Source organism: Prionailurus viverrinus, chromosome B2, assembly GCF_022837055.1.
Source record: "Prionailurus viverrinus isolate Anna chromosome B2, UM_Priviv_1.0, whole genome shotgun sequence".
Lineage (NCBI taxonomy): Eukaryota > Metazoa > Chordata > Mammalia > Carnivora > Felidae > Prionailurus > Prionailurus viverrinus.
In genome coordinates, this window is record NC_062565.1 from 51,947,396 (window position 1) to 51,961,646 (window position 14,251).

At 35.9% G+C, this 14,251-nt stretch overlaps 1 protein-coding gene across 1 annotated transcript in view; it reads left to right on the forward strand.

Annotated features, from left to right (window-relative positions):
* TINAG (tubulointerstitial nephritis antigen) overlaps positions 1-13,763 on the forward strand; it is a 142,956-nt gene extending 129,193 nt beyond the window's left edge. Inside the window, exons 17-18 of the mRNA XM_047860364.1 lie at positions 3,682-3,727; positions 13,254-13,763. Coding sequence (XP_047716320.1) covers positions 3,682-3,727; positions 13,254-13,388 — 181 coding nt within the window. The 3' untranslated portion in view covers positions 13,389-13,763. The remainder of the gene's footprint in view (positions 1-3,681; positions 3,728-13,253) is intronic.
* The last annotated feature ends 488 nt before the right edge of the window (positions 13,764-14,251 follow it).

The window sequence follows — 14,251 nt, forward strand, 5'->3', positions numbered from 1 at the left end:
GACTTTATGGGTTGATTACCATCTTAGAAACTGTGTAAAAAAGATACAGGCAAGAAAAGATAACTGAAATTTGCAGTGCAAACATTAGGCCCGGTGATGGATGGACCTTGCTTGTCACTTGACATGGAGGCTGTAACATAGGGAACTGTACAATAGCTTCCTTGGTGAGGTGTGATATTTTCTCTTTATCTGAATTTTGCATAATGGTTAGTATCTTTTGTATATAATTTCCTTTCACAAGCATCCTAGTTTCTGAAACTCTGAAAGTCAGTGGCCTTCCTTTCTTCTTCCTCTCTCTCCTCTATTTCAAGACTTCATTTTCTTCTCTGTCCATTTGGAGACTGTTTGTAATACTCTGAATGTTGGCATTCTCTCTGAGCTACAAAAGTATTTCAACTAATGCCTGTAAAGTTGTAACAAGCAGTGGTGTTTCCTGAGGCGTATAGCAACCCCAAGACATTGATAGATTTGCAAAACAAGAATTATTGCTATTATATCATTGAAAATATTATTTAGATAATCTCAACAAAATGTAGGGAATGTATGAAAAACACGAGCCATTGAACAAAAGTTAAAATAGTCATTTGTATTTCTTAGATGTCTCCAAACTGAGGTAGTTTAACTTGAGTTTAGCCTGGGTGGCTCAGTCAGTTAAGCGTCCGACTCTTGATTTGTTTGGTGATACTAGAATAAGACAAACAATTACATTCTTAAGTGTCTTCTCCCTTGTGAGAAAATGTTCTGTTTCCTTAAATTTAGTCTCTGATCTGTTGGTAGTGGAATTATGTGTAGTTATTATTTTGCTGAATCTTAACCCCACGTACAGTTGTCGATTTTCTGTCCCCAGTGTCTCAGTAGTTCTCGGAGTGCGAAGGGGCATCGGAAATGGACTGGACAACAAACGCAGTACTCATCTTAGGGCGTATTATTCTTGTGTGTCTTTTTACCTCCCTCTGTCGAGGACTACTTTGTCTTCCCACGCACAGTCGTCAATGCGTTGGAGCCCAGGAAGTTAGAAAGATCTTAGAAAAGGGAAAGGACACATTTGGGGTATTCCCTTCTGAGTGGTATTTAGTGTGTTTTATGCAATATGTAGCTGTAGTGCAGTAGCCGTCTCTGGTTTTTAAATTTACCTGAATCCAGTGTGAGAGCTGAGCTTGGACAGATCTGAGTGACAGAGAATTATCCTTTCAATTATTCCTCCTGCCTTTTTTTAAATGTTTCTTTATTTATTTTTGAGAGACAGAGAGAGCACACGTGAGGGAGGGGCAGAGAGAGAGAGAGGGAGACACAGAATCCAAAGCAGACTCCAGGCTCCCAGCTGTCAGTGTGGAGCTGGAACTCACGAACCATGAGATCATGACTTGAGCCCAAGTAGGACACTTAACTGACTGAGCCACTCAGATGCCCCAACTCCTACTGTTTCTTGATCACGGCTTAATTGCTGGATCAAGCTTGTCCTGTCTGGATACCTCTTTTTTGCTTGGGCTTGCTTTCTTAGAAGGCTCTATCTTTCCTCAAACCAAAGTGCCCTGAACTTCTCACTGTATTTGGTGGAATCTCAGGTATGGGATTCCTCTCCTGCCTGTTTTATTTTGGACAGATACATCTTAGATGTCCTTAGATACATCTAATTTTTTCTTGTATTTTATGTAAATAGCTAAAGTAACTAGTAGCTGGAGCACCTGGAAGGAAGTTTGATTGAGGTAAATGCTTTCTGAAATTGTTAGGATAGTTATGATGAATGAGTAGACAATGGGCAACTTGAAGTTCCAGATATGACCTACTCCTTGAAGTACAGAATGACCTTTGAAGATCTGGAGGCACTTATAATTTTCACTGGTGATAGATTTTTTTTAAATTTTTTTTAACGTTTTATTTATTTTTGAGACAGAGAGAGACAGAGCATGAACGGGGGAGGGGCAGAGAGAGAGGGAGACACAGAATCGGAAACAGGCTCCAGGCTCTGAGCCATCAGCCCAGAGCCTGACTCGGGGCTCGAACTCACGGACCTCGAGATGGTGACCTGAGCTGAAGTCGGACGCCCAACTGACTGAGCCACCCAGGCGCCCCTGGTGATAGCTTTTTATACAAAAGTTACAAGGATGTAAATACAATTTTAAAACTCCAGAATAGGGGCACCTGAGTGGCTCAGTCAGTTAAGTGTCCGACTCTTCAGCTCAGGACATGATCTCATGGTTTGTGAATTCAGACCCTGCATTGGTCTCTGGGCTGACAGTGTGGAGCTTGCTTGAGATTCTGTCTTTCCCTCTCTCTGTGCCCCTCTCCTGCTTGTTCTCTCTCTCTTAAAATAATTAAAAAATTTTAAAAATTAAAAAAAACCCTGCAAAATGTTTTTCAGAATTAAACTAGCTTGAACTTACACATTAAACTGCCCAGAATATTTGAAACCTTAAACTATTCCAGTCTACTATCTCTGTATGAGGCAGAAAACCAAGAGAGAGATGGGGACCAGGGCAATGACCACTCCTAGCCTCGATCGGAAAAAAAATGAAGAAAAGTTGTTCTTCAGTGTTATCCCAACTTCCACATCATTTTTTCCCCTCCTTTTTTTTGTGTCAAATGATCTGATTGCATTAATGTATTTTCTTGAATGCCATGATCTCCACCATAAACCTGCCTTCTTAAGGCAATACCTCTGTGCTATGGTGCCATCATTGTATTCTGTACCCTATTAAAAACAGCTTTCTGGCAAATGGACATGTTGAAAATATTTGAATGGATGTGTATCTCTTCCAGATATAGGATACAGGGATTTAACTTTAAGGAACTCTGATGTTGAGATCTGGACTACTAGAGAGGGACTGGCAGGGCTGTATGCGGGCAGAATTGTCGTCTCCCAATCCATCACAGCACATGAACGTGGTAGTCCACATGTTTCCTCCACATAACACTGTTGCTGTTCAGGACATGCTACATTTGGGGACTGTATATTTATTAGAGAGAAACATTCATTAGAGAGAAATATACCATGAAGAAGAACATAGGATTTGGAGCCTGTGCTTAACACCTCCCACTTTGCGATATCAGACAAGTCTTGTTATGTCATTAGTAGACAGAACATGTTACTAACATCTCCATCACTGGATTTAGTCAAGAGAAAACATGAGATATTTGGGAAGTTTGGATTCTTTGTGGATTGTTACATGCCACACTGAAAATGGACCAGTACTAGGAGTAAAACATTGGCTTTCCATACCTACATGTGTGAACAGAAATTCCACATTAGGTACCTACCCATTTTATAAAATAATACACACATATACATATTTCATGAAAAATTCTTTTATTTAGGACATTCATCTGTATTTATATTATGCTTGTTGGCCGTCTTGGAGATTTTTAGTTTATGCCATTTAGAGTAGAGTTTCAGGGAGCTAGATGTGAAGGGGAGACATCTTTAAATACTTTAAAAACCTCCATGCCCCAGTTGTCCTACAGTTTATTTTCTTTGACAAATGAGTATGATTTTAAGCCATTTGGTCATAGAGGAGTATATTGTGAGCAAGTAAATAAGGTTATGGTAAAAATGAAAACTGTGCAGGCACATTTTTGTAGGACAATGATGGCACTTCCATAGTAAAACAAGGTGGAAACATTTTATCAAAATGCAAATCAAACATTTTTAACCATGTCAATATTTTTTATTATTATCTGTAGATGGGGCACACTGAAAGGTGCACAAGGACGGAAAGAAAAATTCTGGGTAGGTACCTCTTTCCAACTGCATTTCTACTGTGATGTGACTATTTTAGAATCATCTGTGTCTCTACCTCCTGGTTTGTGTTATTTAGTCACTCTAAGTTACAGTGATACTGTTTGTAATAATGGTATTTTCTCCAGCAGAAAATTCTTTATAATCATTTGTGTTAAAGTAACAGTTTTCCTCAGTTCCTCTTATTTCACATTATAAAAGAAGAAAAAGTGTTTTTTCTTCAAAGCAAGAATCAACAGGAAAAGATTTTGTTTTGTTATCATCCATGTTAAAGAAATGGCTAGACTTCTATCATATGTCAGTTTTGTGTTCTCACATTATTTTTGCTATGGATGGTGCCTTTGTAATGTTAGTATCATTATTAGGTATTGATGTAAAGTATACATATTTCCCATAGTGGTAAAGTGCTTTATTTTTGCTTTTGCCAATTATAACAAATACATGTTCCTTCACTGAGAAACAATGTCTAGTATAAAAATTAATAGAAGGTTACATGTAAGAAACATTTTAAAGAGGACTGGAACATATTATCTCAAATATCCAATTAATTACAATGAACTTTGATGAATTGTTCCAGGTCCTTATATTATATGCATTTTAATTTTAATTTCTGCAAAAAGGCAGAAATAGAATGAATAGTTAATGGTAATTGTTATGAAATTTGAATTTGAATATATACAGTAGAGGGCATATTATAACTTATAGACCTAAATATTAGGAGTGATAGTCATCAGAGTGACTCATATGTGGTCACCTCTTAAATTTGTCTTGTTGACAAATGGAAGTATTTTGCTTTTAAGTAGAATGATGCTTCTTTGTATTTAAACTGAGATTTCTTGGAGCGCCTGGGTGGCTCAGTCAGTTAAGCATCTGACTCTTGATTTCGGTTCAGGTCATGATCTCATGATTGGTGAGTTTGAGCCCTGCATTGGGCTTTGTACTGACAGTGTGGAGCCTGTGTGGGATTCTCTCTTCTTCTCTCTCTCTCTCTCTCTCTCTCTATCTCTCTCCCCCTCCCCTGCTCTTGCTCACGTGCTCTCTGTCTCAAAATAAATAAACTTAAAATAACCTGAACTTTCTTAAATATCATTATCTTCATGAAAATAAAGTTTTCAGTAGCCAATAATTAACATTAATGCTAAAGTAGCTAAAATTCATAATTTGTGAAAGGGGATATGTTGTTTGAATGCCTACAATTAAGTTTCTATATAGGATTACTACTAAATGAGTTTAAACAGTTATTCAGTATCATAATATCAGTATCATAATAATATAATATTTACAGGCAAAAACAAATAATTTGGTTAATGTATTGAATTCACAACAGTTTTTAGCATTTAGCACCTGATACACCTGATAGCTATTTGTGGAGTGAATATGAATGAAAGTGCAAACAAACAAACAAACAACTTTCTGTGACCCTCTCACCTTCAACCTCATGGAGATAGAGCCTCATGGATGGTGTACACATACATGCACATGCATGCACACACAGACACACACACACAGACATACACAAATGTACATATACTCGCTCATTCTCATATATTCAACACATACATGCATGCCATCCTTTTAGATTACTTTTGTTGCAATTCCTATCAATTCTGAACTTACTACTTATCTAAAATGTTCTAAGAAAACTATTTCATGGGCATAAAATCAGGATTTCTTTCTGCTGTGACTCTTTTAGATAAATTGGTTAATATCAGTGGTAGGAATATAAGAATCAAATTTAAAAATTATCATATTTTATTAAATTGAACATTTTATTGAATTGAATTGAATTGAACTGAATTGAATATTTTCTCCACCTAACTGTATCCTCATCTTGGGCCAGTATTGTGTCTGCCTTACTAACTACTGTATCCAAAGGACAGAGCAGAGTGACTGGTACATAATGGGTATCTACGCAATGCTTGTTGCTTGACTGAATGAATAACATTGATCTATGCAATCAGGAAAAATTAGTCAGGTCACTAAAAGAGTTTTCATTTTACATGAAAATTAATATTTGGGTTAATTAAAATATGAAATTCTTATTCAGTACTACTGTTCTGTGAGAATTATGAAGGGTCTGAGATGTTATCCTACTTGAATTAAGAAACATGGGTCAGAAGAAAAGAGTACTTTACTGATGCTTACATCCAGATCAGTAGCCAGATGTCACCACATAAGTCCTCACACTTCAGTCTGGCAGTCATAAGAGGCAACAATATTTTTCCATACAAGTAGCAGCTGTTACCTCATAAATGAGGGACAGAGAACAATGGATTTTCTCCATTTATATCGTGGAGACAGGCAACCTCCTCCTTTCCTGCAAGGAACAAAAAAAAAATATTCTATTAAAATGGGAGGGAAAGGGCCCTATGTTCTTACCCTTTCCCTTAGGAATATAAATATGTCTTTGCAAGGGTCAGAAATATACAGATAATGTCTCCAAATGCTGAACTTCCTCCTTTTTTAACATGTAAAAACCAAGAGAGATAATGTTCCAGTACTCCTGGCACCATGGGGCTTAATTTAAGACCTTGTCTGGTCTCTGACTCTTTGGCCCTCTTGGGGAGATAAGAGAGGTTTTATTACCCTTTTGGATCAGATAAATTAACTAGACAAATGGCTACAGATCTAATTCTCATTGAATGTGAAGATAAAATATTTCTGACAGAAGTGAAAGCAAATATTCTGTGTCTCTATATCATATACACCCTTTGTGCACCAGTAGATTAGAGGGTTTTTTTGCAAGGGCACTGAGAAGTTCAGAAAAGTTGTATTGCCCCACAATTATATATGAACATTTTAAAATATTTACATGTAGGCCTATGATATAGTAAATTAAAAATTTAAAAAGTAGACGACTTCCACTACTGAGTAAAATTTAATACATGACAATAAGCCATATATACCACTAAATAAGTTGAAAATAGTATCAGAATTAATATTCCAAACCATATTTTTGTTTTATTTTTATATTTTTAAATATATGAAATTTATTGTCAAATTGGTTTCCATACAACACCCAGTGCTCATCCCAAAAGATGCCCTCTTCAATACCCATCACCCACCCTCTCCTCCCTCCCACCCCCCATCAGCCCTCAGTTTGTTCTCATTTTTTAAGTCTCTTATGCTTTGGCTCTCTCCCACTGTAACCTTTTTTTTTTCCTTCCCCTCCCCCATGGGTTCCTGTTAAGTTTCTCAGGATCCACATAAGAGTGAAAACATAGAGAAAGATACCAAACCATATTTTTATAGAAACGAGAGAGCTGAATATGGGGACGATTTTCCATACTGTGAACATTCGGTAGGTCTGGGTTTAAGCTGAAGGTTACATTTCAAATAAGGAGGGGGAGAGAGAGAGAGAGAGAGAGAGAGAGACCTCTGGGAAATAGAAAATCCAGCTGAATTAGAATTTAGATGAACCCCAAACACAAAGCCATCTCTTTCCATGGAATATTTAATAAGTTGCTAGAACAGTGTGAGTAGCTAAGGAGGGGAATGAGAAGGCAGAGTGAAATCTGCAGCCTTGAAGATATTGTAGTAGGAGTCCCACTGGAAGAGAGCCTGAAACACACACATCATAGGCATAAACCCCAAATATAGGAAGAAAACCAGGAGTGGAATGAGTTTAACAAAAGCTTATCTCCAGCCCTGACCTGACTCAGTTTCTGCACAAATTGAGGTGATTAATTCCTCACCATATCTCTTTAGGAGAAGGGCTAAACTTCTTAGGAAAATAATACCCAGGTCAATCTATAATTATTAGGACAACATGTCCAGCTTACATTTAAAAATTCTGAAATATGTGAAGGAGAAAAATGTGACCAACAACTAAGGGGAAAAACTATCAATAGATAATACTTTAGATGTTGGCTGTAAAAGAGCCATTGTAAAAATCATTTTAAAAATATGGATGAAAGATGGAGACTTAAAAAAATTAATATTCATTTTTTGAGAGACAGAAAGACAGAGTGTGAGCAGTGGAGGGGTGGAGATAGAGGGAGACACAGAATCCAAAGAAGGCTCCAGTCTCCAAGCTGTCAGTGCAGAGCCCAACATGGGGCCCAAACTCACAAACCACAAGATCATGACCTGAGTTGAAGTCAGCTGCTTAACTGATTGAGCTATGCAGGTGCCCCATGAAAGATGGAGACTTTTAACAAAGGACTTAAATATATATATATATATATATATATATATATATATACACATATACATATATATATATATATATATATATAAATGAATTATTGAATTTGTGAGTGCAATGTTTGAAATTAAGAACTTGCTGGATGGGTTAAATGGCAAACAGAATTAGTGACCTTAAATAAAAGTCAATGAAATATGTAGTACACAGAGAAAAACAATGAAAGAACAAAATACAGAACAATGTGAATACAAAGGGTAGGACACAATCAACAGTTTAACAGACATGTAATTGTATTCTCAGAAGGATTAAGAGAGAGAGAGAAAGAGAGAGAGAGGGAGAGAATGAGTCAGAATCAATATTTATTTATTTATTTATTTATTTAAATTTTTTTAATGTTTATTTATTTTTGAGACAGAGAGAGACAGAGCGTGAACAGGGGAGGGTCAGAGAGGGAGGGAGACATAGAATCGGAAACAAGCTCCAGGCTCTGAGCCATCAGCCCAGAGCCCGACGCGGGACTCGAACTCACGGACCGCAAGATCATGACCTGAGCTGAAGTCGGACCCTTAACCGACTGAGCCACCCAGGCGCCCCGATATTTAAAAACTTAATAGCCAATAGTTTTCCAAAACTGAAGGACATGAACCCAAAAATTCAGAGAGCTCAATAAACTCCAGGAAGGAGAAATAAAAAAAACAAAAAACAACAAAAAACAAAAAAACTATGCCCAGGCATTTAATAATAAAACAATTGAAAGTAAATGATAAAAAGGAAAATTTAAAAATGGTAGAGCTTTTTAAATGATAGGTTAACCTCAGAAAAAATAGCCTAACTGATGGCTGGCTGGGGAAAGGATATCTTTAATAAATGATGTTGAGAAAAGTGTATTCACAAGCAAAAGAATGAAAGTGGACCCCTTTTTCACACCATTTACAAAAATTAACACAAAATGGGTTAAAGATTTAAGTGTAAGACCTGAAACTGTGAAGACAACAGGGAATCACTCCTTAACATTGATCTTTGCAATGACTTCCAGGATAGGACACCAAAAGCACAAGTGGCAAAAACAAAAATAAACAAGTGGATTGCATCAAACTAGAAAGCTTCCACACAGCAAGACAAAAACAAAACCAAAAGTAACAATAAAAGTCAACCTGGAATGGAGAAATTACTTGTAAATTATGTATTTGACAAGGGGTTGATATCCAAAATATTTAAGGAACTCATACAATTCAGTAGCAAGAAAACAAATAATGAGATTAAAAACAAGCAAAGAATCTGAATACGCTTAGTTCCAAAGAAGATATAAAAATGGCCAACAGGTACATGAAACGTGCTCAATAGCACTAGTCATTATGGAACTGTAAACCAAAACTACCATCAAATATCACTTCACACCATCAGAATGGCTAAAATCAACAACACAAGAAACAACAAATGTTAGTGAGGATGTGGAGAAACGGGTACCCTCTTGCACTGTTTGGTGGGAATTCAGACTGGTGCAGCTACTCAGGAAAACAGTATGGAGACTTCTCAAAAGTTAGAAATAGAACTACCCTGTGATCCAGCAATTACACTACTAGGTATTTACCTAAAGAATACAAAAATACTAATTCAAAGGGATACATGAACCCCAATGTTTGTAGCAGCATTATCTACAATAGCCAAATTATGGAAACAGCCCAGTGTCCATCAATAAACAGATAAAAAATATGTGCTATATATGTGTAATGGAATATTAACCATGAAAAAAGAATGAATTCTTGCCATTTGCTTTATAGCTAGAGAGTATTATGATAAGGAAAAAGTCAGCCAGAGAAAGACAAATACCATATCATTTTACTCATGTGTAGAATTTAAAAAAGAAAACAAATGAGCAAAGGGGAAAAAGGGAGGGAGCAAACTAAGAAACAGACTCTTAACTATAGAGAACAAACTGATAGTTATCAGAGGGGAGGTGGATGGGGTGATGGGAAAATAGGTGATGGGGATTAAGGAGTGCACTTGTTGTGATGAGCACCAGGTGTTGTATCAAAGTGTTGAATCACTATATTGTATACCTGAAACTGATATTAAATTGTATGTTAACTAACTGGAATTTAAATGCAAACATTTAAAAAATTAACACCAAATCCTTCTCAAACTTTTTCAAAAATTTGAAGAGGAGGGAACCCTCTGCAACTCTTTTTACAAGACCAGCATTACCCTGATACCAAAGCCAGAAAAGGTCACTACAAGAAAATAAAATATCCCTGATGAATAAAGATTCAAAAATCCCCTCCCTCCCCAAAATAGTACTAGCAAACTGAATTCAACAGTACATTAAAGTGATCATAATTGTGAACAAAAGGATTCATGCCTGGGGTGTAAGTATGGTTCGGCATAAGCAAATCAATAAGTGTGATACATTACATTAATAAAATGAAAGATAAAAATTATATGATCATCTCAATAGATATAGACAAAGCATTTAACAAAATTCACATTCTTTACTGATGAAAAAATCTCAAAAATTGGGTTTAGAAGGAATATACCTCAACATAATAAAGGCCATATGTGATAAACACAGAGTAAATATCATATTCAATAGTGAAAGATTGAAAGCATTCACCCTATGATCAGGAACAAAACAAATATGTCCACTCTTATCCTATTCAAGATAGTACTGGAAGTCCTAGAAAGAGCAATTAGACAAGAGAAAGAAACAAAAGGCATCCAAATCAGAATAGAAGAAATAAACTGTCTCTCTTTGCAGATGATATGATCATATATATATATATATATAATTCTAAAGACTCCATCAAAAAAACTATTAGAACTAATAAATCAACAAAGTGGCAGGATACAAAATCAACATACAAAAATCAGTTGTATTTTTATGTACTAATGGTGAACTATTCTAAAAAATGTTTCATTTATGATAAAATAAAAAATATGTATACTTAGTATGCATTTAACCAAGGATGTGAAAGATCTGTATAAAAAAATTATAAGAAATTGATAAAAGAAATTAAAGAAGACACAAATAATGAAATGATATCCCATGTTCATGGATCAAAAGAATTAATATTGTTAAAATGTCCATACTACCCAAAACCATCTATAAATTCAATGCAATCCCTATCAAATTTCCAATGAAAATTTTCACAAAAATGAAAAATATCCTAAAAGTTGTTTGGAGCCACAAGAGACTCTGAACTGCCAAAGTAATCCTGAGAAAGATTACTGGAGGCATCACAAATTTTGATTTCAAATTTTACTTCAAAATTTTAATAGTCAAAACAGTACATTACTGGCATAAGAATAGACACACAGACCAATAGAACAAGATCAAGAGCCCAGGAAAAAACCCACTTACATATAATCAACTAATATTCGACAAAAAGACCAAGAAGAGGCAATGGAGAAAGGATAGTCTTTTCAATAACTGGTATTGAGAAAGGTGTTTAACCATATGCAGAAGAATGGAATTGAAACCCTATTGTACTCCACTCATAAAAATGAACTCAAAATGGATGAAAGACTTAAATGTAAGACTAGAAATTACAAAGATACAGGAAGAAAACACAGGGGAAAATCTCCTTGATGTTGATCCTTGCAAAGATTGTTTGGATATGACACCAAAGATGCAAAGATAAAAGCAAAAATCAACAAGTGGAACAAGGGCTTCTGCCTAGCAAAACAGTAAGTAAACTAAAAAGGCAACCAATGGGAGGAAACATTTGCAAACCATCTATCTGATATGGGGTTACTATCCAAAATATATTTATAGGAACTCATGCAACTTAATAGCAAAAACCACACATAATCCAACTAAAAATGGGCAAAAGACGTGAATAGACAATTTCTCCCTGAAATAATACAAATGGCCAATAGATAGGTTAAAATGTATTCAATATCATTAGTCATCAGGGAAATGAAAATTAAAACCACAATGAAATGTTACTTCGCACCTGTTAGAATAACTAATATCAAAAAGACAGGAGAAAACAAGTGTTAGCGAGGATGTGGGGAAAAAGGGACACTCATGCACTGTTGATGGGAATGGAAATTGGTGTGGCCACTGTGGAACACAATCTGGAGTTCCCTCAGAAAATTAAAAAATAGAATTACCATATGATCCAGTGATCCCACTTTTGGGAATATATCCTTCAGGCCTTTTTCTGCTACATTTACTTATGGTCAACTAACTCCCTTCCAGTCTTCAGGTTAATCGTTATATATACTCCATTAATGTTTTTCACCCCCTACCCCAAACACTTATTCAGGCAAGCTCTAAACCCCAGGAGACATTCTGGACCTAGTCTAACTTTTTAGTTAATCTCATATTTTAAAATAAAAAATAAAAGTAGAAAGAAATTGTTTAATTCTTATTGAATTTACCTCCTGAATATTTCTCAAATACTTTCTCTATTTCTCTTCCTAGTCCTCCCGCCCCTGTCAAGACATCAGACTTACTGGCTAGTTTACGAGCTAGTCTCCCTGCCTCTTGTGTTTACCCTCTTAAATCCATCCTTCTCATAACACATGGAGTAATATCATCAAAATATAAATGTGTCCACCTTGCTCTCCTACTGGAAGCACCTTAAGACCTTGTCATCATTTTCACCATTATTTTCTCAGTATGTATTTCCTTAACTCCCTTTCAGCCTCATAACCCACCAGCCTGCTTCTGTTTTATGATCTAATTACAATAATTTCATTGCTTCATCTCAGGGCTTCATGCCGCTCCATGCTTTGCTGTTGTTTATGCTTTTACTGTTTTCCTTTACCTGAATCTCCTTTCCTCCTGTTTTTAATCTGGTTCATTTATTCCCAGGTTTTAATATGGATCACATATAGCACTTCTTCCATGGTGACTTTTCGGAACCACCCAAATAAATGAGATGCCCCTCAGCTGTCTTCAGTAGCACCCTGTGCATAGTTCTACCCGAGTACTCGGCTTATGTTGTTGTCCTTCATTAGTTTAGCTTAAGCTCTCTGAACACAGAATAAGGTATTATTTATCTTTGTTCCCCTGGTGCCTAGCACGGAGCAAATCACATAGGAGACACTATAATTGCAGCTTGTCTGACATCTTTTGATATGGCATTACAAATACATGTTACCATTATACGCATGGGAACTGAGAGGTTTTATACCAATTCTAGTTATTGTGAACTTGAGTGTGCATGCGTATTAAAGTAACTGATAAATAACATAACTGTTTTATTCTTATTTAGAAAATATTTAGGCTCTTAATAATTGTGATCTATAATAAGTCAAAAGCATTTAAAGCTACATGAGTTCCTTGTGTTTTTATAGTCAGGATTAAATATCCAACTATGATATTCATCTCTCTCTCTCTCTCTCTCTCTCTCTTTTCTGCAGATTGCTGCCAATTCCTGGGGAAAGTCATGGGGAGAGAATGGCTATTTCAGGATTCTTCGAGGAGTAAATGAATCTGACATTGAAAAGTTGATTATCGCAGCTTGGGGCCAACTGACAAGTTCAGATGAACCATAACACATCATTAAATTTCCATAAGGCCGTGCACTTAAGTAACCCCTTAAATTGAAATTAAGCAAAGTAAGGTTCTCTGTGACAGTGGAATCTTTGTCTCTCCACATTGTTATTATAATGTGCCTATTTTCCTGTTTCACCCCAGGCTCCCTGCTTCTGCTTCCTTCATATCACTAAGTATATAAAAACACTAACAGAGGACAGCAGAGTAGCTAAATGGCTTTAAGTTTCTCTGGCTGTCTTTTTCTTTCTCTCAAGATAGTATTCTTTTTGACTTTGATAGTTCACAAAAGTGTAACAGTGCTTGTCTTAAAAGTCCATGGTATTCCTTTGTAGAAATGAAGTAGTTTCTGTCTTTATCAAATGAGGATTTCAGACCAACAAAAGCAATGGAAATACCAATTTACCATTTTCATGATTTTGTTTTCAGGCAAATAGTGCTGTCTTTATTCAAATCTTGCTGATAATTTGCCAAAAGCAATGGAAATAGATTAATTGTTTCTCTCAAAAAGCTAACATTTTGTTTCTTTTCATTTGTCTTAACCTAACTTGCAATCTTAACTAAAAAGGAAAGTAACTCTCCATAGGAAATAACTATTCTTGATGGTAGTTTACTCATTATACTGTGTAATGGCCTGTGCTCTAAAGAAGATGGTGTCTGGGAGGGAAAATTCACACCTCCTCTCTTGGTTCTTTTGGCTGGTGTACTAATTAAATTAAAAAGGACAGAGCAACAGAAAAACAAATGGAATTATGTATATACAGGGGCCCCATAAGAATATGAGACTCAAACAGGGGACTGAAGCAGGCAGCTTTTATACCTCTTAGACAATATAAATAAATAAATAAATGAATACATACATACA